Here is a 23,747-nt window from a genome sequence, read left to right on the forward strand (position 1 = left end):
TTGCTTTAGACCACCAGGAGTCCGAAATAATTGTGGCCATACGATTGTTGGGATGAAACCAATTTCCCATCGTCTCCTTGTCCTTCCACCCAAACAGCCATCATGCAAGCAGAGCACACAGTTTTCAGGTTTGCACCATGACCGCCACTCATGGCGCGACTTCGCGCTGAGCTATACGGCTCTTTTTCAGAAGCGACCTGGCTATCACAAATGATAGTTCAACGAAGGCGGCTGATCGTCACGTGGACGTTTATAGCAGAGAAATACATACTCTAAAGCGCGTGGCGTTGGCTGACCTGGGAAGAGCCCCAGATCTGGCGGTATCCCCGATAGCTGAGTCCGGAGGGCAGTGCGAGCAGCAAGTGAGTCTCGTGGGCATCGTCGCCCATGTTGCGCAAGCTTACGTTCAGGGCCAGTCCCTTGTGCTTCCCGACGAGGAACAGTGGCCTGCCGCCCTCGCTGGCGCACAAAGACAAAGATTCCACACTTGATTTGAAGCTTTCGTGACTGCAGGAATTACTCTTTGGTTTTTTCGGTAAAGTCACGTATAAATAAGAATTGATAAAATAACAATAGCGTACGACGTTTCGGTTGCAACACAAGCAGCCATCATCAAGTACAGAAGAGCTAAATTTACGAGAGAGGGGAAACATAACCTCAGATGTATATACAGACACCCAAGTAGGGTGTCTGTGTTAGTTCCCCCTACTTGGGTGTCTGTATATACATCTGAGGTTATGTGTTTCCCCTCGTAAATTTAGCTCTTCTGTACCTGATGATGGCTGCTTGTGTTGCAACCGAAACGTCGTACGCTATTATGTTATTTTATTATTTCTTATTTATACGTGACTTTACCGAAAAAAACAAAGAACAAAGATTCCACCCCCACCCCGCGTAGCCTCGACAATAGGTATCAAAATAAATATTCTCGCACGTGATTAGATTCACGTTTTTTTTAACTTCAGGAATTGATATTCATCGACGAATAGATTTGATTTTTGTTGCAAATCTTCCGCCCTTAATTGCTACACCTGTCAATTGAGTTTACGGCATTATTACGGTATTGCACAGATATGTATGTGATGGAGGTCAGCTGGCTGACTGTTTAGTGGTATACATGTTTCAAATCAAGATAGTATACATGCTGTGTTTAACCACCACACTATAGATCAAAACAACATAAAGACCAAGATCCCCCATATAGCCTTAACATACTTTTGGGGCAAGTACTGTTAGCGAGCACCTATGAAGGCCGGCACGGTACATGAGGGGGTGGGTGGCTAGCCTCACGCCCGGTCGCCTTTGTTTCCCGAGTGGCGATGTTTATGCATAGCACCAGGTACTTATTTGAGGCTGAGTTGACCTAGGAGAGGCCCAGGACCAGTTCAGATCATCTTCACCGGTGATCGCCGTGAGCAGGAATCGAACTCGTGTTGCCGGGTTCACAGCGCCTTGTGCTAACCACTGCACTACCGCTTTCCACGTGCGCGCCCAGACGCAGAAAACATAGATCCACTACGAGGGACCATGCTGACATTGATAGCGTTAGCAATAACAATTGGAAAGTTTACTACATAATTATTATCATACTATTACAAATCTATCCCTCGAGTTTCCTGGCTGGCTACTGACTGGGCTCCTCTCCACCCCAACAATAACTGTTGTGAGTGGCTTTGGGCTATTGCCACCGAACATAGCTGGATAACTGGCTGCACGGGATTTTCCACGAAAAACACCTTGAATTGAAATGGTGGAAGACGTTCGAAAGATATTGAATAACATATAGAGACTAATGCTGATAATTTAAAAGTGATCTAACTTGTCAACTTGTGCATCTATTAATGTGATCCTCTAACGATAATATTATTTAAATCCTAGAGAATATAAAAAATCTATAAATATTATCTTGGCATTTTATTATGCAAATTAGTAGATTAATATCATTGCTCCAATTAACGATTATGAGAAGAGTATGAACATTACAGCTGTCTCTTATTTTATGTTGCAGAGCAATGGCTTCTCTACTCGTCAGAGTAATAATAACAACCTATTCATTTACATGCCATTGCTTAGATGTCTCAGTGTCTAAAAGAGCCGTACATCCTTTCCCATATCAACCATTCAAAGGACACCCCCATTGGCAGCTGTCACTGCACAGCACAGGGCGACTCAGCAACTGCCTCCCAAGCTGGCAGGCAAGGCAGCATGCCAGGTTCGAACCAAAGCGGGCAGTGAATGCACTACTGCCGAGCCATGTCACAGAATGGCTGCTTACCCAGTCACAGTTTCTGTGCACATTGAGTACTGGGCGTTATCGTTAATCGAAGGTTCAAAGAGGGCGGTCGGGCAACATGTAGTTTATGACAATTATTGTTTTGCGTTTGTAGATCCGTACCGGATTAAAATCAATTGTGCAAAACTCAACGTAATAGCCAGGGCCTAAAAGGCGTGAGACCACGTCACCCGCGAGGATCAAGAGCGCCTGTGTCCGCCGTGTGATCTGTCTCCTTGAGGCCTGACGAGGCTCACCTGTGCAGCTGCGTGAAGTTTTCTGACTTGACGTGCGAGCAGAAGGAGAAGTTGAAACTGAGCTCGCTCTGACAAACTTTGTCCTCTCCGCAACCCTCCTTCACGAAGTTCACCTGAGGGGAACGGCGAAGAGGCGCTAATGTCGTGATACTCGCATGCAGCTCACCACACAGTGCCGTGATTACAATCCATCATCCATCATAGAGGGTTCTTTTGGGTTAGATCGCATAAATATGAATGTAAAAAAAGTCGCCGCCACCCAAAAAAGCCAATTAGTGAGGTTTGTCACGTAAATTAAACATGCCAATTAGTTACTAGTTCAGCACACCGGTGTGTGGGAGAGTAAACCCACTACAACATTTCCAATTAGAGTACCGTGACGTTTTGCCAGGAATTATAACAACCAGCATCATCAGGCGACAGCCATAACTGTGGAGAAATCCTCTATTATGGATATTTGTTACGAAAGGCGACATGTGAAACAATCCATCACATTCCACTCGTTGATTCCTCCACTTGGGCTCAACTACCACTCCGCAGGTCGCAACACTTCTCTTGCTGCGCCTTCCTTCACACTGCTACGCTTTGGACTTCCCTCTCATCATCTATTTTTCCAAGTACTTTGCTGTCAACTCAAGAAATGCATTCAATTTCATTTCATATATTACACATTCAAACTGACAGGAACCCACTTACAGCCGGGTGCCAGTGTATTCACTCGACAACTCTTGGCAATACAAATGTGGGATTAATTTTGCACGTCGCAATTGGATTGTAGAGTATGCCTGGTTTTGCTCTGAATGGAATAGGTACTTCTGAACAACGTAGCTGTGGAAATGCACAAATAATGGAGACTGTTAAGGACAACATTTGAAATCGTTATTTTTTAAAGTTATGCTTGCCAAGGGTTTGATGTCCACCTGGGTCAGGACGTGGCCTTAGAGACGATTTAAAGCACTGTACCTGCTAACTCACTATGACGACACCCAAGGCCTGGTACATTTGTAGTTGCTGGAGTAACCCATCAATTTAAACATGTTAAGGTATGACTTTTCTCTGGATATAAATGGCCTTGTGATAGAAGAATGATGGGAATACCACATGCACGAAACTATTATTATAATCGTGCACGCACCGCCATATGGCAATTACACCGCCAAGTTACATGAACCTAGATATCATTCTGATGTCAACCATTAACTAATCATGCAGGAAATATCTGTACATTGCGTGTACCGGCATTTAATGGGTGAACTTAGAATATGTGGCGGGGACTGTGGACGCTGTAGATTCAAATGTTCCGCTATGAGAACACAATGAGTTTCTTTTAAAAGTGGTCTGCTGCGATCGTGTTATTGTTGACTCAAGACGCCCGGGATGGGTGAAGGGGCCGCGCGCAGACGCCCACGGGAGCACCTCTGTGCGCAAGGGGTTGGCCACGCTGGCGTTGAGCGTGGGAAGCAGTTCCCCCATGGCGGCCTCTGATTTTTCCCACCGAGCCTCCTGCACCTCGTAGTGCAGGTGCAGCGGGATGGGCCGCAGCTTGTCCTTCACGTGGTCCTGCGGAAACAACGAGCTCTTTCACAGCCGAGTGGGTGTACGCGCTGCGATGCGCAGAGAGAGGGAGGGAGGTGCACGGTGCAGAGGACACGGAGAGCGCGCACCAGCTTCTTCGTAATTACAGCCAAAATCAACACAGGATGTGCTCGCTCGTGTCAGATTTCAGAAGCTAAGTGGGGATCAGCCTGCACGGTGCTTGGATGGGCGACCACCAGCCAGGTTGTCGCAGGCAACTGGAGGCCATGCTGCGTGGAGGCACGCATGGCGTAGCACAGCAAATTCCATTCATGCGGTGTACTTCTATGCTCCTACATCTCTAAACATAATGACTAAATTAACAGAAGAGGCACACCTGAGCCAAAGGGACTATTTTTCAGGAGGGACCTGGATTGGGATGCCTGGCCAACACCGATGACATCGTGTGTCGTTATCGGTGCTCCCCACCTCACTATTGCGCACCGACCAGCGTGGGGAAGAGTGCCGCATGCACACAAGTGGATGTGAGGCGAAAGAGCTTGCACAGTGGCCGTGCACTAGCGTGCTCGCGAAGGCACGCCCGCACATGAAGACACACGTACGTGCACACGCAGCGTGGTGTTGAAGCAGCGCGTGTCGCCCTGGCCGCCCAGTGAGACGTTTCCCGAGAGGACGTGCACCCCAAGGAGGGTACCGGCCTCGGTGCCGGCGATGGCGGTGAGGTGAACGCGCGAGCTGAGGCCTTGCTGTCGCCGGTCCTCCTCAGCATTCAGTGAATAGTGCAACGCTGTGGGGGGTGGGTGGAGGGGGGGCACAGGAGGCAATGACCCACGAGGACACTGCTCTCGGGCTGCAGGCCATTTACTATGAGTGCAGCGTGCAGCAGAGGCCCCTGTGTATATGTTGCAGAGACCCGAGAAAAGGGAGTCGCAGTAATATAATCTCGATTTTAAAATAATTTTGACTTGCAACGCACCGCACAGTATTCACTCGCTCTCGAACAGAGAATGCCCCAGAAGCACGAGAAACCGTGGACAAGCAAGAAGGCAGCCACGTGGTGAATCGGCACCAACAATTACCCAATCTCTGCGGTCCTCTCAATAATAAGATGTTTTCAGCGAATTCATCAGCGTCTATACATGTGTAGTGTCAGTTATTCAGAGACGAGGTTTGTAGGAGGCACCTTTAATTAGAACATTCACAGTCTCGTCTGCACTCTCTACAGTCACTTAACCTAGCCTATACACAACACGAGCTGTCTAACACTGATGGCGCTGACTGAGACAGCCAACTATCTGGCAGTGCAATATCGAGCGAAGACGACGAGACGACAGCAATGACGGGACGAATCCAATCCCAGAACCGGCCACCTCGAGCTTCCGCTCTCGGCTGTCTCCACCCCGGCAGTGCCTCCCTTCTCGAACCCACTAGCAGGTTCCAGGGGCTTCCAGACGGGGTCCTCCGTGACCCTTGCCCCAGTTCCTCCACCCTGCCAACACACCCGTGCACATGCTCACCGGCGTGTGCACTGTCCACCATAGCTGCCACTGCTGGCCACTAGCCGGCGCTATTACACTACACATGTACTGGGTACTGAGAATGAGATGGGTAAAGAATGGTCTTAATTGGGGCATCCTATTAAGAAGTCGTTGGTAAGAGACCACGGTCAGGTGGTGAATACGATGCGCAAAGCTACATTTTATTGTGAAAAATTACACCAAAGCGTTTTTTTGTAAACAAAAATCAAACAATGTTGTGAAGATGGCAGTGGCAGGAGGCATGGTTCCACAACCGCACACGTACTGATTGCAGGGCTGTAGGTAGGTGGTCGCGCCCAGTATGAGAAACATGCCAGCACCCTCACGCTGAAAGAAAACAACAAATCATAAGCAGACCTTGTAATGATAAAACTAATATTTCAGCTCCAACCTCTCACGACCCACATGTCCAGTCTTGGGAGACAGGAATAGCAGTTTTGCACGGACTGGTGAAAGCGGTGCATTGTGCAGCAAAGTGTGATATTGTTTAAATTCATGGTCTCTTGAAATTATAATGTGTACAGTATCATTGTATCCAAAGTGCTCAAATAAGTATCAAGGCGGTGCTCATCTCCTGTCTACAGCCCTTAGCTTGCAGTGGAAATTCCACATCCCTACAACGGGGCAAGGCTATCAATAGGACATTCCCATGCAGAGGTACTTATTTTGTCGACCCCAGAGGGATAATGGCGAGGCCTTCATCCAGCAGTAGCTTGATCATGGCTGATGATGATGGTTCCTTACCAAGTGCTTTGCCTGTTTTCACAGTTCTTCACGCTCATATCAATGTCTCCGTCAGTCAGGAGGTGGACATCTGCAGTGATCACAGTCCTGGATCTGTGCGATGAACACAGCACACACGGCAGACAAGACAGAGAGGAGGATATCGTTAAACGTACGTACAGCACATGAACGCTTATCGAATCTTCCTGAGCTTGTAAATTTTGCAGAGGCGATCGGATTGGCACATCTCCTCTAACACCCACTCAGTCTTATTACACAGAATTACATACAAACACTTCTCACTCGCTGTGTAATACTATTGTTCAGTGTAACTTGCGATTCTTCCTGGTTATGGCACCTGTGAGTGCTGTATTGGTGGACTGGCATGCGTATGATGGGTTCTGCGATGGTGGAATAACAACTTCTGAACAACACAGCTGTGGAAATGCACAAATAATTGAGACTGTTAAGGACAGCATTTTAAATCGTGAATTTTTTAAGCAATGCTTGCCAAGGGTTTCATATCCACCTGAGTCAGGACATGGCCTTAGAGACGAGTTAAAGCACTGTACCTGATAACTCACTATGATGACACCCAAGGCCTGGTACATTTGTAGTTGCTGGAGTAACCGATCAATTTAAACAAATGTCAAGGTATGACTTTTCTCTGGATATAATTGAGTTCTATTTTTTATAATTTAGGCAGAACCTATTTCCACCATCGAGAGAATAGGTTTCCACAGGGTGAAAACACAATTAGTGGATACTTGCAGAAAGGTGTAAAGGGGAATATAATTTAGTTTGGATATCAACCCAATATTTACATTTAGAAGTGTAACCCAGAAGCGGTGATGCTAAATAGGGAACGTGGATCCATTTTGTCGATGTTAACCAGGCTTTTCACAGCATGCACGTAGAACCTTGGGAGAAGATCAGGCGGGCTCGCATAACAGAGTCAATATTAAAATTACTTAATTGGGATTACACATTGCAGCAATCGTCCCTTACTGGCAGACTGATGCCCGCTTGCAGATCAAGTGCTTAGTTACATAGGGTGCAGAGGGGTAGCTGCCTCTGGGGGTGCCCTTTCACACTTCTGACATTAGCGGTGATATAAGTTGCCAATTGTGTGTAAAGTGCTATGAGAGGCCCTGGTGTAAAGCGCGCTCTATCAAAAACGAATAATTATTATCACAAATACCATAACAGGCATTGATTAAGGAGTCAGTATGCTGTGTGGCAAAATAAACTTGAGACGGCAAAGGGTGTGATGATTGTGTCAGACTGGACCTCTGTCCCTTCACACTTTTATTTTTCTGCTGGTGGTGGACTGGGCCAATTCTAACTCTATGGATACAACCGAAAACAATAGCATTAGATGGCCGGAGGGAACATTGTTTTAACCATGACTATGAGGGATCATTATGGTCAGTTGTTATTTATACCGCACCTGCCATGTAGTTAATAGAGGAGTGCTCAGTACAGGCTGAGCTCTAGCTCCTCTCGGATTGGGGGGGGTGGGAATCGAATTGGTGTGTGGGGGGCTACTGTACCAGTGATTCACCACTAAGCAGGAGAGTGAACATGGTTAGGCCATAGGGACATTTAGTAGTGCGGGGCCCACGCCAGTGCCCCCCCCTGGCGCCGGTCCTGATTCAGCATCTGCTGTTTGATTCGAAGACATATTTACGCGATCTAATAAAAAAAAACTGTACTATGGATGATATTGGTCACGAAAACCTACGTGTTAAACCAAACCTGAAGAGGACGACTTGATCAGAGAGCGACCCCACGAGCAAGTCAGGGTAGAGGTTTCCATCCACATCCAGGCCGCCACTTAGGGAGTATCCAAACCCCTTTAGGCCAACGTCTAAGTTCTCTCCATCGAGGACCTGCGGCGGCAGGGGAGGCCCAGGTGTCCACACTCAAGTCATGGGACACGCTCACCATCACATGTTCAGGCCACTGGACGCCCTCACCGTCACGTGCTTAGGCCACTGGACACCCTCACCATCATACGCTCAGGCCACGGACACTCAAGCCGCAGAAGTACGTGGTTGACTGGCATGCCATACCTGTGCTGGCTTGGTGATGACGCCACTTGGACCTCCGCTGTAGATATACACTCGTCCAGATTCCTCAAATGGTGCACCGACTGCAACATCTGTTTAATGACAGACATCACAATGCAAGGTCACTTTGCAAATAGCAAAAGTGCCCGCATCAGAAATTTAGACATGCAGTAATTACAATTCCACTACACAACAACGTATGTTAACGATTTAGCTTCACTTACAATCCCAGCTACTGCAAAAACACAAACTGTAATCAATCATGCTTCGTATTGATTCTATCAAAAACAGTGAAGTACAAAACACTCGAGGATTTACGGAATGCAACACAGGTTAATGCAGCATCAGTAAATGTGTACTTCGGTAATGCTCCATATGTGACAACTATGAACAGTGTGACAGGATCGATGCATTTCTTCAGAAACTGCTGATGGTTTTTGCATAATGCACAAAGTGTGACGGTTTTTTATACTCGTTTTTGTGAATTGTTTGAAAATCACGTTTTTCTGGCCTGTACTGTTTTTTTCTCAAATCTGGCATAATACAGATTTTAGTACCGGATTAGGAATGCAATAATGTTGCCACTACATGAGCTACAATCTTATGAAACTAATTCCAATGACATTGAGATTGAAATATTTATCCGGGCTTTCATTGAGGAAATGTGTTGAGGATCATTGGAGGAAAGCAAAGCAAGGGTTGGAAGGAGGTAAGAAGGAAGAACAAGTTGTAGCAGGGGCACTCTTTGGGACCCTTGTTGATTTGTACCTAGATCTGCTGGGACTGTATTGAACATTATTGCAGTTTAGTGCACAGTTCTGATGGACCTAGACTGGTTGAGACAAGGGCCAGGGATTTGGCCTGTAGAAATGGAGACAACCATCTGTGAGTTGCATAATAAGTCCGTGTTTTCATTGGGTGGCACGGTGGCGAGATGTTACCTACCTAGCCTGGTATATAGTAGGCCGTGGGTTCAATCCCAACCCTGACGCCTGCTGTATATTTGGAGTTTGCATGTTCTTCCTATGGTTGCGTGGATTTTTCTTCGGGTCCTGCACATTTAGAATCAACATTCGTTTAGAGTATTTGGCTGCTATAAATTTCCATGTGATGATAAGCCACTTCGTTGAGCGATCATTTGTGGCCAGGTCATTTCTGAAACATAAGAGCTGTACTGTATAGCTCAGTAGGCCTTACTCAGTAAAATAAAAATATATAGTTCTTAGTTTTGAGTGTTGGCCACATCGATGTTAATACTACGCAGCACGACCTCACACGTACCTTGAAAACCGTCAAGGTCCACGTCACCAATGGCAGCTATCGTCAGCCCAAAGCCAGATCCTGCGGTGCCCTCCAGCCTCACACGCTTCTTCCTCTCGCCACCGCCGTGCTCATTGCCACCCCAGCTGCTGTCAGCGTGGCCGTGGCCAGGGTGGTACCGACCGTTATCGTTCAGGTACACGTACACGGCTCCACCCACACTCTTCTTACTCTGGTCAAAGAAATATGGAGCTCCAACTAAGAGATCCATCCACCTGTTGTAGTTGGAAGGCGTTGTGTGTAGGCAGGGAGTTGTGTGACGTTGTGATGAGAGGGAGGGAGAGGAGGAGCAGCATATGGAACGAAAACAGAACAAAAATGATTACATTATTATTAGAATCATCATCAGCAGCAGCTGCTGGACAAAGGTCTCTCAAAGCTTTTGCCATCCCTCATTACTCTGCAGTACCTAGCACAGTAATGGATAGTGCATTGAAATTAGGGGGAAAGGTAAAAAAAACTGAGAAATATCTGAAACCACGAAAGACAAGTTGAAGAAGGGGAGATTTATGGACAGAGATGAAAATGCTAAACAAAGTCAGAATACAGAGATAATTCTGTAAAAGATTTGGATAATAATGAGAAATCGGAGAATAACACAAATAAGCGATGTCGTAGCAAGCCATGAAAGCAGCAACGGGATGATTATGATCTTCATCACATTTAGAGGCCAAACAACCTCGTGAGCATCACGATTATGTAGGTACAGAAATAAACTTGGTGATGATACAGTACTGTATGCCTAAGTTCTAACCACTTTAACACGTAGGCTTTCGTGACCAATATCCATAATAGAGGTTGTTTTGGGTTAGGTCGAGTAAATATATAAATGTGTCGCTAAAACCCGCCTCCGCCTGACACAGCCAACTAGTAAGGGTTGTCACGTAAACAGAACATGCCAATTCGTCACTAATACAGCACACCGGTGTATTGGACAGCCAAGCCTCAACATTCACAAACTGAGTACGACGTTTCGCCAGTAATTACAACTAGCTTGATCAGGTAACAGCCAGATATGTGGAGAAGTCCACCTGTTTCGTTCCTTATATAGATGCCTGGATGTGGTGACCACACTTCTGCACTCTTGTGCAAAGTGGGGCGGGGGGGGGGATTAATGAGTCAACGTACATTATGCATGCACATTATGCGAGCCCATTGGTCTTGTCCTTCCTGTCCATTGTGTGTATTAAAATAGCCGTACCAACGGTAATCCCTATTGAAGTATGGTGCCCTGTATAGGCATGCATTTAAACTATGTATTATTTGATGATTTGCTTCCACGCAGCACTAAGTCGGTAGCTATCCAAACGGTTACAATTATTTTTATTTCTTTCAATTTCGATAGATTCTCTAATTAGTCTTGGCTAGTAATAGCTAGTTTTGCACAGAACTTCAACATCAAAATCAATTGAGTGTCCTTGTTGGCACGCGTGTTCTGCTACTGCTGACAGTTGTATTTGGAGTATTTAATATTTCTCTGTTCTTTTAGTCTCGTGCTGATAATTCATCCTGTTTGCCCAACATAACATTTGCCACAAGTGAGTTAATTTTGTACACACCTTCCGTTGATCCCTTCAGTAATACATCTTTTGTACCATATATTAATTTCTGCATTTTATGTACCATGCAAAATCTGACTCAGATGTGTTGTTTTTCCAAACATCTGGCTAGTTTATCAGTTACCCCCGCAATATACGGTATTTTGATCATTTTAATTACTTGGGCAGTTTCAATGCTCGTGTTATTTTGTATGATTTTGGCATTCAATGCCCTGTTGATTTTTGCATCATTGTAACCGTTCATTTGCAGCTCTTCTTTATGTTGAATTTCACTTCTCAGACTGTTGCAAAACCCATCCATCCAGTTCACCATGGAAGTGGAAGCTGACAAAACTCTCCCATTTCTGGATATTCTGCTCGGACGGGGTCGAAATGGTAAAATAACACACAGCGTTTACCGAAAGAAAATGCATACTGACACCTATTTGAATGCAGAGTCACACCATCACCCCGCACAGAAATCTGCTCTTATCAAGACGCTCATTCATCGAGTGAGATGGTGACAGTTGACTCTCTGTATAGATGAAGGCAGTCACCCTGAAGTGTGGACATGGAAACATGTGACAATTGGTGTGTCCACTTAGCCCAGTGTTGTACAAGATTACCTAGGAATGGAGTCTACACTGTCATGGATCTTTAATGATTTGAAAACCTGCTACTGTCACCCAAGAGGTCAGCAATGGCTCGTTGGTACAATTGTCATCACTATTGATCCGTTTTTTTTTAAGAGGTGCTGAGACAATGCAGGTACTGCATTTATGTTACTTGTGTTATAAATGGCAAACTTCAATAAAAATGTACTTGTAACGTGCACAGTTTTGAATCGTCCTCAGAGAGACGAAGAATGATTTAGAGGCAAAGAAAACCACAGCCAAGCTGGAAGAGAGGCAGAACCAGTGCCAACAATTGCCCAAGCTCTGTGGTCCTATATTGGGATGTGTGGTCACTGTGTCCAGCACAGTGACCACACATCCCTACTCCCTTGCCTCCTAAGTCCCCCTGCTCAAGTGCTTAGGGCAGTGTTCTTCATTGCAAGGCCCGTAGGCCCTGACGTGGGGCTCCCGACGATGCACATGTGAAAACACCCCCCGTCATGCGTCCAAAGCCAAAAATGGTTTCTATTGTGTGGCAGACCTCACACTGATGATGTCTTATTGGCGAAAGTGTCCCCCCCACCACCCCCTCTGAAAATGAGTGAAAGGACACCGGCTAAGGGTGTTATCAGAAGACTGATCAACCATACTAACCCGTCGCCATTGAGGTCAGCGAGGCAGACGGCGTATCCGTAGGCGGAGGCGAGGCCCTCCCCGCGCAGCATGACCTCGGGCACGAGGCTGTTGTGCGAGTAGTTGACGGCGAGGAGCAGCACGGCTCCCATGTGGGCGGCTCGCGGCGCGCCCGCCACCACACTCGGCTCACCACGCCGCGCCACGTTGTTTGCCACGTCCACGGAGAAGCCTGGGCAAAGGGCGACGGGGCGCGACGGGCGCACCCCGTCGGCTCGCTTCAGAACACGCGGGGCACTCCTCGCTTTGCGTCTCTCAACTTGAACAATTTTTTTTTATGATTAATCATAAAAAAATTAACAGGTAAGGCCCACTTGAGCTGTGTACCTCTTTTTCAGAAGCGAGCTGGTCAAAAATGATCGTTCAACAAAGAAGTGGCTTATCATCACGTGGAAATGTATCGCAGCCAAATACTCGAAACGCGTGATGTTGATTCTAAATGTGGAGGGAAAAAACGGGAGGACCCGGAGAAAAATCCACACGACCACGGGGAGAGCGACACCGCAAACTCCAAATGAACCTTATGGCGGTACCCGGGGTACTACGGTACCCCGGCTCTCGCATAATGTCCGTGATGCAGTCATTTTTAGTCTGTTGATGGTCGGTGATGCGGCAATCGACTCATCTCGACGAGCTGTACTCACGATGCACCACTACGGTGCGTACGAGCGTTCAGGGTTTCAGCGCAATCGTCCTCACTGCGTTTCGACATCGTGGAGTAGCACTGATTTCGGATTGATTGGTACCCCAGTTGTGGAGTGAAGTACACCCCTGGAAAAAATAGTGTCCCAGAAATAAAACATTTAATTGCCTTGGTCATTTTGTATTATTTGGTACCCCGGGGTATTGCCATTCAGATCAAATATACAGCAAACATCAGGATCAGTATCGAACCCACGATCCTCGGTATACCAGCCAAGGGATTTAACATCTCGTCACAGTGGTGCCCGATAATGTAACGGCTAACGTTGAAGCTAATAACATTTTTGTATTTTAAATAAAAATTTAAGCAAGTGCATTGTGTTTTATCTGCGTTAACTGTACGTAGTTTTTAAACAATCAATTTCTTCCACTAAATTGGACTCTGATGACAAATGAAACTAACGGTAGTTACACCTTAAGGAAATGGCCCGTAACGAGAGTCTAGAGGCCTGGACGACAAAAAATACGTGTTTTGTCGTGAGCAGAAGTCCTATTTACATGGGGCCTGCTCAAATCAGGTTTGTGTATGAATTGAAACGTATGCAAACATCTGGCCCTAATGTACGGTATACTCACTGATCTACACATACAGGAAAAACATGCAAATGTTAACCTCGTAAAATGTTGAATGTTAACACAAGGTGTGGAGGATGATAAAAAGGATACTGTATACAGCAGGGTTTTCATTGATGGTAAAAAAATGCATGGATACATGATTCATGATATAATATTGCCATAATTATCTGGCTTTATTTGTGTCGTTAAGACTCCACCACAACCAATCACAGCCAAAGAAATATAATTTCCATGTGTATAATGGTTTAAGTCGCCAATTATTTGTTAAGCTCGTCAGGTAAGGAGAATTCTCTTTACCAAATTTAGCCATTATCTTACAGTGAGGGAAAAAAGTATTTGATCCCCTGCTGATTTTGTACGTTTACCCACTGACATAAAAATGATCAGTCTATAATTTTAATGGTAGGTTTATTTGAACAGTGAGTGACCGAATAACAAAAAAATCCGGAAAAACGCATGTCAAAAATGTTATAAATTGATTTGCATTTTAATGAGAGAAATAAGTATTTGACCCCTCTGCAAAACATGACTTAGCACTTGGTGGCAAAACCCTTGTTGGCAATCACAGAGGTTAGACGTTTCTTGTAGTTGGCCACCAGGTTTGCACACATCTCAGGAGGGATTTTGTCCCACTCTTTGCAGATCTTCTCCAAGTCATTAAGGTTTCGAGGCTGACGTTTGGAAACTCGAACCTTCAGCTTCCTCCACAGATTTTCTATGGGATTAAGGTCTGGAGACTGGCTAGGCCACTCCAGGACCTTAATGTGCTTCTTCTTGAGCCACTCTTTTTTTGTTGCCTTGGCCGTGTGTTTTGGGTCATTGTCATGCTGGAATACCCATCCACGACCCATTTTCAATGTCCTGGCTGAGGGAAGGAGGTTCTCACCCAAGATTTGACGGTACAGGGCCCCAGCCATCGTCCCTTTGATGTGGTGAAGTTGTGCTGTCCCCTTAGCAGAAAAAACACCCCCAAAGCATAATGTTTCCACCTCCATGTTTAACGGTGGGGATGGTGTTCTTGGGGTCATAGGCAGCATTCCTCCAAACACGGCGAGTTGAGTTGATGCCAAAGAGCTCCATTTGGGTCTCATCTGACCACAACACTTTCACCCAGTTGTCCTCTGAATCATTCAGATGTTCATTGGCAAACTTCAGACGGGCATGTATATGTGCTTTCTTGAGCAGGGGGACCTTGCGGGCGCTGCAGGATTTCAGTCCTTCACGGCGTAGTGTGTTACCAATTGTTTTCTTGGCGACTATGGTCCCAGCTGCCTTGAGATCATTGACAAGATCCTCCCGTGTTGTTCTGGGCTGATTCCTCACCGTTCTCATGATCATTGCAACTCCACGGGATGAGATCTTGCATGGAGCCCAAGGCGGAGGGAGATTGACAGTTATTTTGTGTTTCTTCCATTTTTGAATAATCGCACCAACTGTTGTCACCTCACCAAGCTGCTTGGCAATGGTCTTGTAGCCCATTCCAGCCTTGTGTAGGTATACAATCTTGTCTCTGACATCCTTGGAGAGCTCTTTGGTCTTGGCCATGGTGGAGAGTTTGGAATCTGATTGCTTCTGTGGACAGGTGTCTTTTATACAGGCAACAAGCTGAAATTAGGAGCACTCCCTTTAAGAGGGTGCTCCTAATCTCAGCTTGTTACCTGTATAAAAGACACCTGGGAGCCAGAAATATTTCTGACTGAGAGGGGGTCAAATACTTATTTCCCTCATTAAAATGCAAATCAATTTATAACATTTTTGACATGTGTTTTTCTGGATTTTGTTGTTATTCTATCTCTCACTGCTCAAATAAACCTACCATTAAAATTATAGACTGATCATTTATTTGTCAGTGGGCAAACGTGCAAAATCAGCAGGGGATCAAATACTTTTTTCCCTCACTGTGTGTTAATAATTTTTACCGTGTCAAGTTAAGATTAGATACATGTCGGGCATTGAGCACAGGTGGGAATGGCAGAAGAAAAGAATGATGAAAGAGGGGCTTCAGATGTACGTACGCATGACATTGTAACACGGCGTATGCAGTAGCAGGGTGTGTGAACCGGTGCGTGTTTTGCCGTGCACACACCCATGTAGCTGTTTAAAGGGACTTTAATATGCTCAGGATCCTTTTCAGACTTAGTGGTGTAAACCGTTTCATAGGGTCCATCGTCAAAAATTCCATTCTCGTAGAGCGATGAGTTTTTGTGTGACATGGACACGAGACCTGTGTTGGGGATGAGAAACAGAAGATCCTTTGAGGTGGAGTCAGCAAGGTCACGACAGACAGCACTCACAACGCGCTCATGGGCGTACAGTAGTGTCTTCCGCAGTGAATTTCAAACATGGAAAGTTGATTTTTTTTTACCAGAATGTGTTTCCCAGAAAGTTAATTTCCTCAACTTTACGGTAAACCGTACCTTATAGTTTTCAGTGGGAAATGGCCACTGGAAAGCCATACATATAAAGTCAACATTTAACCCCCCACTTTATGCTTACTTAAGGTCGTCCATCACATCCGATGATGATTTCCATTACTTCTTGTGGGTTCTCAATGGAACTCATAAAGTGCAGTAACGGATACCTGCGCGCTGAAATTATTTAGAGTGACGTGGGGGACGCGCTTGTCTCCACATCACTTCTTCGCTGTGGGGAATGGGGAAATGGACTCCAGTGGCAAGGATAAATTCCAAGACAACCAGCACCTCCCCACAGCTGCAGAAGGCTGCCGGTGCTCCAGCCTATTGGAGGACCGTCTGTCGCGGGCCGCCAGCACGTTGCTTTTCTCTCGGGGTGAGCTCCCCGAGTATGTTTGTCTTCCCAGACTAACCCACAAGGCAGCAGGGGCAGTGGTTGGCCGGTTCCAGGGCGTGTCCATGTAACGTGGGCCTGCACACCGCACCTCTGGGGACCACTGCAGCTCCCTTTTGCAGTACAATTGACCAACACATTGCATTCCGTAGGTGCATTACCATCTCGATTGTCGATCCAAATCCTGACATACCATTCAAATGCGCATTTGGATTCACCTCATTCCCAAGGCACAACCAAATCTACACCGCGTATGTCCTCAACAACACAAAACCATATTCTTAGTTTTTTCGGTAAAGTCACGTTGAAGGGAAACAACAAAAAATATATAAAACAATAAAAAATTCTCACGACGTTTCGACCATAACTCAAACGGTCATCTTCAGGTGTCTTGGTTTGCATAAAAAAAAAATTTAAACGGCACATTTATTTATTTATAAAAAACGTTAGCGCCACGCGCAACGATTTGGCAGTTTTTTATAAATAAATAAATGCGCCGTTTAAAAATACATTTATGCAAACCAACACACCTGAAGACGACCGTTTGAGTTATGGTCGAAACGTCGTGAGAATTTTTTATTGTGTTTTATATATTTTATTATTTTGTTGTTTCCCTTCAACGTGACTTTACCGAAAAAACTAAGAATATGAATTACTGCAGTCATGAAAGCTTTAAATCAAAACACAAAACCAGTTTCACCGCACACGGCCACGGAAAGGTGCGTTCCTGCACGGACACGCTGCGCACAGTCCCGTAGCAGCCGCACGTTCATGACGACGGTGCCGTCGTCACCTCTCCAGTAGTGCGCGCCCGGTGACCCGAAGTAGAGGTAGTGGTAGTCACGGGTGAAGCCCGCTGCAGTGCCTTGCTGGCAAAAGCCGTACAGCGCGTACGACTCGCCGCGGTCCGAGCAGGCGTGCCAGCCGCCCCCCTCGGAATGGTCGTCCTGGTCGAGGCCCAGGGCCTGGCCCAGCACATAGCAACGGCCCACGGGACTGCGGATCTCCTCGGAGTTGCCCACGAATTTGCGCCGCTCGTAGCGGTGGGCGCACGCCTGCGCGGGACACAGGTTCGCACCCAGGGCCAGGCGCGGTGTCAGCCTCGCAGCGCGACACATGCCCCCCCCCTCCACCACCGTTCGGCGGCACGCGCTCCCGGACATATTCCGCTCCGAAGGAAAGTTGGTTGGATCGTTATAGTCTGTTATGGAATTTTTTGTGTGTGGGATTCACAGCCAAATCAGTGGGTACCACACATGTTCACAGTGCTTTCCATCCTGTTCCGGTTGGAATGGTGTGGCTAAGTGCTTTCGTTGCGAATGTCATTAAACGAATGTAAAACGTACAAACCAACTTTCCTTCGGTCCGTATTGCACCTAATTTTCATTCTCTTGCAGGTAAGCCTCCTTGGAATGAGCTCGTGGGGCAAGAGCTCAGAACCGTCAGATTAATCCCGCACACATGCTGCTCCCTGGTGAGTGCGTGCGGAGGCATAAGAATGGTTACAATTAATATATAAATTTTTTAAAGCATGTCAAATTTGTAATATCTAACTCTTTGCTGCCACTATGATGGCCAAGTCTCCCTGGAAAAAGAGCTGCATATAGCTCAAAGGGCTTTACTCGGTAAATAAAGTTGTGAACTTCTGTCAGAACGTTGCTGGTTATCTTGAGTGGCCACATTTGCTAGACACCGGAATGTGTCCATCACCCTTTTCTTCCTCCACACATTTTCTCTTCACCCATTGCCCCCCCTGCCCCATCCCAAGCCACACACTCCGCCCCTTCCCACCTTCTCGTCTCCTCCCTACCAACCCCTGCCCTCTGTGGCCAATCAAGGAGTTTGATTTTCATTGGAGTATTTATGTTTAATATTTATGATATGCAGATGCTTGTGTGCACATCTGCGTGGATTTTCGTGGGTTTTCTGCCGTGCTCTCAGAAGTGTTTCTGGGTTGCATTGTTCAGAGTGAACCGGCACGTGCAGCAAAACGCTGGACATCGTGCCGAGCAGGTGCTGTAACCCGGAAACATCAGAGGCCTACATAATTGCACGGGTTTTTTTGTTACGTTTCTTTCCGTAATGTTATCTATATAAAACACCATTCAAGCACATTTGCATCTCAAATTGCTGTAGAATTTTAATCGCGCGCAGTTTTACTAATGGCGGCGCAAGGGGAAATCACAGACAAGCAGGAAGGCAGCCAGAACCGACATCGATCATTTCCCAGGCTCTGTCGACCTATATTCGGATATTTGGAATGCATATATAGTGTTACAACTCCAAACAACTCGAGTACGTACCGTAATTGTAATGCATGCCGTGTGATAACGCGAGAACGAGAGGACACAATCAGGTGCGAGAGCGCGAGAGGCGTGATTTCACGTTTTGGAGCCAACAGCGCACGTCTCGTGCAAGCTACAGCACCATAGTTTGCAGTAAGCATTCCTTCTGTTTTCATTTCACAACGAGTAGAACGTGTGAGTTGGATGAGTTAGTTATCTGCTACTTACAAGGACCTTGCCACCTGGACCCTGACTTCGAACCGTCACTCCCATCCATTGATTCTCTTTGCTCTCTTCCTTTGGGTCAACTGTCAAAGCACATAGAAACACACCCACATAGCCCATTCCAATCGATATTCAACCATCATGCTTTTTAAGAGTGTTTGGAAGGCAGTATGTGAATTAAAAGAGATAAACACAGTACCATTGAGTTTTTGGCCTTGCGCCCGTACGGAGTGAAGATTACGTTTATTACGAATTGAATGCAGCCCATATCATAAGGAAATGAGGATCCTTTAAAATCAGATTCATTACAAATGCCTCACATTTGTTAAAGGACATTGGTAAAACACATTAAAATACAACATGAGCATTGGTCTATTGAGCTTAGAATGCTAAATAAAACATCAAAGTATAGGGTCCTCATTGGTGGTAGAAGTGCCAGTTTATGTGTATATTTGACAGGTAAACAACTTGCGCATGTAGTTATGTGGCTTTGGCATCACGTCATTCTGGCACTCCCCAAGCCATTCCCCTAAATGGTGATTGATGCGATTGCACGTCATGGCTCAAAGTTTGTTTATTTGCTATCGTTGCCACTACCCCAACCAATACCAACTTTGGGCCATTTCTACAGTCGTGGGTAATGGTGAAATGGGTGCGTTTTTATGCAGAAGCAGTTGCACAAATTCAGGAACTTTCATGAATTAAAAAAATGGCTGTCATCCCACAAATAATGGCTGCCAAAATAGCTTCATGACCTGGGCCTACGGAATCTGGTTATAGGCAACCGCAACTCTAGGGATATTCCAGGAGTATTTTTACAAAACTAAATTCTTTGGGTATGCTGTACTTGAGTCCAAAAAGTTGAACAGTCCAGTATTTATACACCCACACCCAGACAATAGTTTAGCCCGTCTGGTCACTGTTACTCCAGATAATTTCACAATTTTCCATTGAATCTATCAACATTAATGTGAGCCCAGCTGTGGTCAATATAGAAACTGCTGCTAAATGTTTAATTCCACATAACTGCTACATTATGTATGTGTAGTGAGTCCAACTGAGTCGCAGTCGTCTTAGGGAGCAATACGTTTTATTAAACTATTAGCACAACATACTCCAGGCTATTAACAACATACTCTCGGGTGGTGACCACCCAACTAACCACGCTACGGCAGAACTAGACACGGTTCCACTATCCTGGGCCGGACCACAAGCTGGGTCCCGGACCGCGTGTCTGGAGGCTTCTTCAAGCTTGACGTGGATCTCCTGCCTCTCCAACACTAAGAACCCCGAGCCCCTCTCAGGGCCCCCCTTATATCGGGCCGGGCTGGGGCTGGCTCCGCCTCACGCCCCACCCACCTTCTCGATCTCTCTCGCCCTTGCCCGAAGGCTCTCGAGAGTTCTTCTTGGACCATGTGACCACCCATTGGCCCCCTCCACCGGTGACCCCCCTCCAGTATCATCCAGTCAGCCAGAGTATCATGCCCCTAACGTAACCCTAGCTGGCTGACACTCTCTCGCTCTCTCAACGGGAGCCCGCACCGCACGCTGTGCGTGGTGCCAACGCACTTGACCAACACTCACCCAAGCCCCCACTAGGGCTGGTACTACACACAACAGTATACATCCCGCCGGGGCCTCGCAGGCCCGGCACCACACGGTGACATTCCCAGTCACTACATATGTGTAGTGTCAACGATTCAGAGAGTTTCTAGGAGGCACTTTATTAACAACTTTCACGGTCTCGTCCGCACACTCAACAATAGCTCAGCCTAGCCTGTACATAACACTAGCCGTCTAACACTGACCGCGCTAACTGAGATAGCCAACTACTCTCCTTCAGCGCAATATCTAGCGGAGACGTTTAGCGATGACGGCGACGAGACGACAGCAACAACGAGACGAGTCCATTCCCAGAACCGGCAGCCCCGAGCCCCCGCTCTCGGCTCCTTTAATGCTACCAGCGCGGCCTGGCTCCGCCCTGACCGCGCCTCCCTTCTCGAACCCGCTAGCAGGTTCCAGGGGCCTCCAGATGGGGTCTTCCGTGACCCTTACCCTAGTTCCTCCGCTCTGCTAATACACCCGTGCTCAAGCTCACTGATGTGTGCACTGTATGTCCACCACAGTTGCCGCTACTGTCCACCAGTCAGCGCTATTATGCGACAGATGTGTGTTTTCTTGTATTCTCACGTTTCAATATGTAATTTAAAATATTGTATTGGTTTGGTACATTTTAGATTTTCGTGACTGCAGGGATCCATACTCTTTGGTTCTTTCTGTAAAGTCACGTAGGTATAAAATAAAATAAAATTGGTACATGATACAGCCTAAATCAGTTACATATCCGAACAAATAATATTACTATTGAGATTTGACCATACGCTACGGTAGTTCACTTACTTTTCAGGACCAGCTGTACCGATAATTAGTATTATTTCTTATTTATTACACGTGCAATTCTGGGTGAACAGAATACTCACCATGGTCGTCAAATGTTAACCTTGAGCAGTCTCCGGGCTGCTGGGTGATGGGACAGGCGTAGATACCACCTGATCTTCGTGCAGCTTGTCGAGGAAGACCTTCCGCCTGAGGGGCCCCCACCAGCAATCTGCAGAACGACGGCCAAGCATTACGATTGGCCACCACCACGGGACATCCTCGAAAAAAGCTGTTCACCACTGTAAGGTGATCAATCTGCCTGCACCGTTAAACATTGTGCGCAGTGTTTGTCAGTTTATGTAGTGCCAATCCCAGGGGAACTCATTGAGCAGATCGATTTGAAGAGCAGTCGGTTAAAGCAGTCATGGCGGTGGCGTGTGTAGCGGCGTGTGTAGCAGCATGTGTGAGTTCTGCGTGAGTGTAAACTGTGCGTGAGAATGTGTGAGAATGTGAGTGAGAATGAGCTGTGTGAACTGCGTGTGAGTGTGTGTGAGTGAGCCGTGTGTGCGAGGGTGAACCGTGTGTGAGGGTGAACCGTGTGTGAGGGTGAGCCGTGTGAGAGTGAGACGTGTAAGCCATGAGAGAGAGACGTGATTATAATACTTGTGTGTTGTAAGGGCCATTGTTAGTGGGTGGTATTTTTGTGGTTGCGGCAAATTTATTATCCAGTAGTGATTTGCTACTGTCTTGTAACGGTGTCGCTTATTTTGTGTTTTGGTGGTTAGTGAGCATTTTCCCAGCGGGCGTAACTAGGTAAGGCCGTAGGCTTTCAGTTACCGTAATGGCTTGTGCTTTACCGGGTAAGGTGAGCTTTCCCTGATGGGAAAAACTAGATAAGACCATAGGCTTCCAGTTACTGTAGCGGCCTAGTGCGTGCTCCGTCCACTGCTGCCCTGAGGGAGAGCCGTGCTCCGTCCACTGCTGCCTTGAGGGAGAGACGCGCTCTATCCACTGCTGCCCTGAGGCAAAACCGTGCTCTGTCCACTGCTGCCCTGAGGCAAAGTCGTGCTCTCTCCGCTGCTGCCCTGAGGGAGAGACGCGCTCTATCCACTGCTGCCCTGAGGCAAAGCCGTGCTCTGTCCACTGCTGCCCTGAGGCAAAGTCGTGTTCTCTCCGCTGCTGCCCTGAGGGAGAGCCGTGCTCCGTCCACTGCTGCCTTGAGGGAGAGACGCGCTCTCTCCGCTGCTGCCCTGAGGGAGAGCCGTGCTCTTTCCACTGCTGCCCTGAGGCATGGCCGTGCGCCGTCCACTGCTGCCCAGAGGAAGCCCCGTGCTCTCCACTACTGGCTTGAGGGAGAGCCGCGCTATCTCCACCGCTGCTGTGAGGGAGCCAGACTCTCTCCACTGCTGCCCTGAGGCAAAGTTGTGCTCCGTCCACTGCTGCCCTGAGGGAGAGCCGTGCTCCATCCACTGCTGCCCTGAGAGAGAGTCGAGCTCTCTCCACTGCTGCTGCCCCGAGATGTCGCGGGCGCTGCCCCAGAGCAAGGAGGCACTGCTGCAGTCGTTTAACAAGCAGCTCAAAGGACGACGTGCGCTCCATCCTGGAAAACTTCACGAAGATCGTCAAGACGGCCAAGGGTCGTGAATGAAGAGTCCCCTGTGTGGGCTTCAGTGGGGCCGTCTGGTCGGGAAGCAGAGACACGAGAGGCCAAGAAACGACATTCCAGTCGTGGGCTTAGCTCAAGGAGGGCTAGCTCGAGCACCATCCTGCGGCGGGGAAAGGAGGCGGTGCAAGCGGTTCAGCCGAGCCCACAACAGCCAAGAATCTGCTGTCCCTGTCTGGGGGGGGGGGCTGTTCAACCCTAGCACATGGGCGAGAAGCCGTGCATGTGTGACGAGTGCGGCAAGACGTTTTTCTCGCGCTCGGCCTACAAGTATATATTTTTTTCTATTCCGCTTGTGTGTTAATCTGTGTATACCCTGGATATTTTAAAGATGGCAATTCTCCTGCTGTGTATCATACTGCTGTCCCTCCCGGCCATATCTAGTGCCACACTCAACTCTACAAACGGCTACCCTCGTTACTTTGTGTCCATACTTGTTGCTCGATTTACCACTACACCTGCAAATGAAGCAGCTCATAGACACTTCTACACTCCATCATTGTATCCTTTTAAACCCTATCTTTATCCCATTACTTCACCAGCACT

The 23,747-nt window shown here is 47.1% G+C and overlaps 1 protein-coding gene and 1 long non-coding RNA gene across 2 annotated transcripts in view; one reads left to right on the plus strand and one right to left on the minus strand.

Moving 5' to 3' along the window:
* LOC116942283 (integrin alpha-6-like) overlaps nucleotides 1-23,747 on the minus strand; it is a 72,072-nt gene that overhangs the window by 23,693 nt on the left and 24,632 nt on the right. The window contains exons 2-15 of the mRNA XM_032953989.2: nucleotides 21,640-21,767; nucleotides 19,163-19,242; nucleotides 17,443-17,704; nucleotides 15,928-16,065; nucleotides 12,525-12,735; nucleotides 9,680-9,933; nucleotides 8,402-8,490; nucleotides 8,085-8,218; nucleotides 6,348-6,440; nucleotides 5,869-5,930; nucleotides 4,668-4,852; nucleotides 3,946-4,089; nucleotides 2,530-2,642; nucleotides 297-459 (exon numbers count right to left, since the gene is read on the minus strand). Coding sequence (XP_032809880.2) covers nucleotides 297-459; nucleotides 2,530-2,642; nucleotides 3,946-4,089; nucleotides 4,668-4,852; nucleotides 5,869-5,930; nucleotides 6,348-6,440; nucleotides 8,085-8,218; nucleotides 8,402-8,490; nucleotides 9,680-9,933; nucleotides 12,525-12,735; nucleotides 15,928-16,065; nucleotides 17,443-17,704; nucleotides 19,163-19,242; nucleotides 21,640-21,767 — 2,056 coding nt within the window. The remainder of the gene's footprint in view (nucleotides 1-296; nucleotides 460-2,529; nucleotides 2,643-3,945; nucleotides 4,090-4,667; nucleotides 4,853-5,868; nucleotides 5,931-6,347; nucleotides 6,441-8,084; nucleotides 8,219-8,401; nucleotides 8,491-9,679; nucleotides 9,934-12,524; nucleotides 12,736-15,927; nucleotides 16,066-17,442; nucleotides 17,705-19,162; nucleotides 19,243-21,639; nucleotides 21,768-23,747) is intronic.
* Nucleotides 6,409-12,088, plus strand: LOC142924593 (uncharacterized). The gene is made up of 2 exons (XR_012941708.1): nucleotides 6,409-6,498; nucleotides 11,558-12,088. It is a non-coding gene; the product is annotated as an uncharacterized LOC142924593 (long non-coding RNA).

This window comes from Petromyzon marinus, chromosome 14 (genome assembly GCF_048934315.1).
Source record: "Petromyzon marinus isolate PM22_M1 ecotype Great Lakes invasive population chromosome 14, UKy_Petmar_22M1.pri1.0, whole genome shotgun sequence".
Taxonomy (NCBI): domain Eukaryota; kingdom Metazoa; phylum Chordata; class Hyperoartia; order Petromyzontiformes; family Petromyzontidae; genus Petromyzon; species Petromyzon marinus.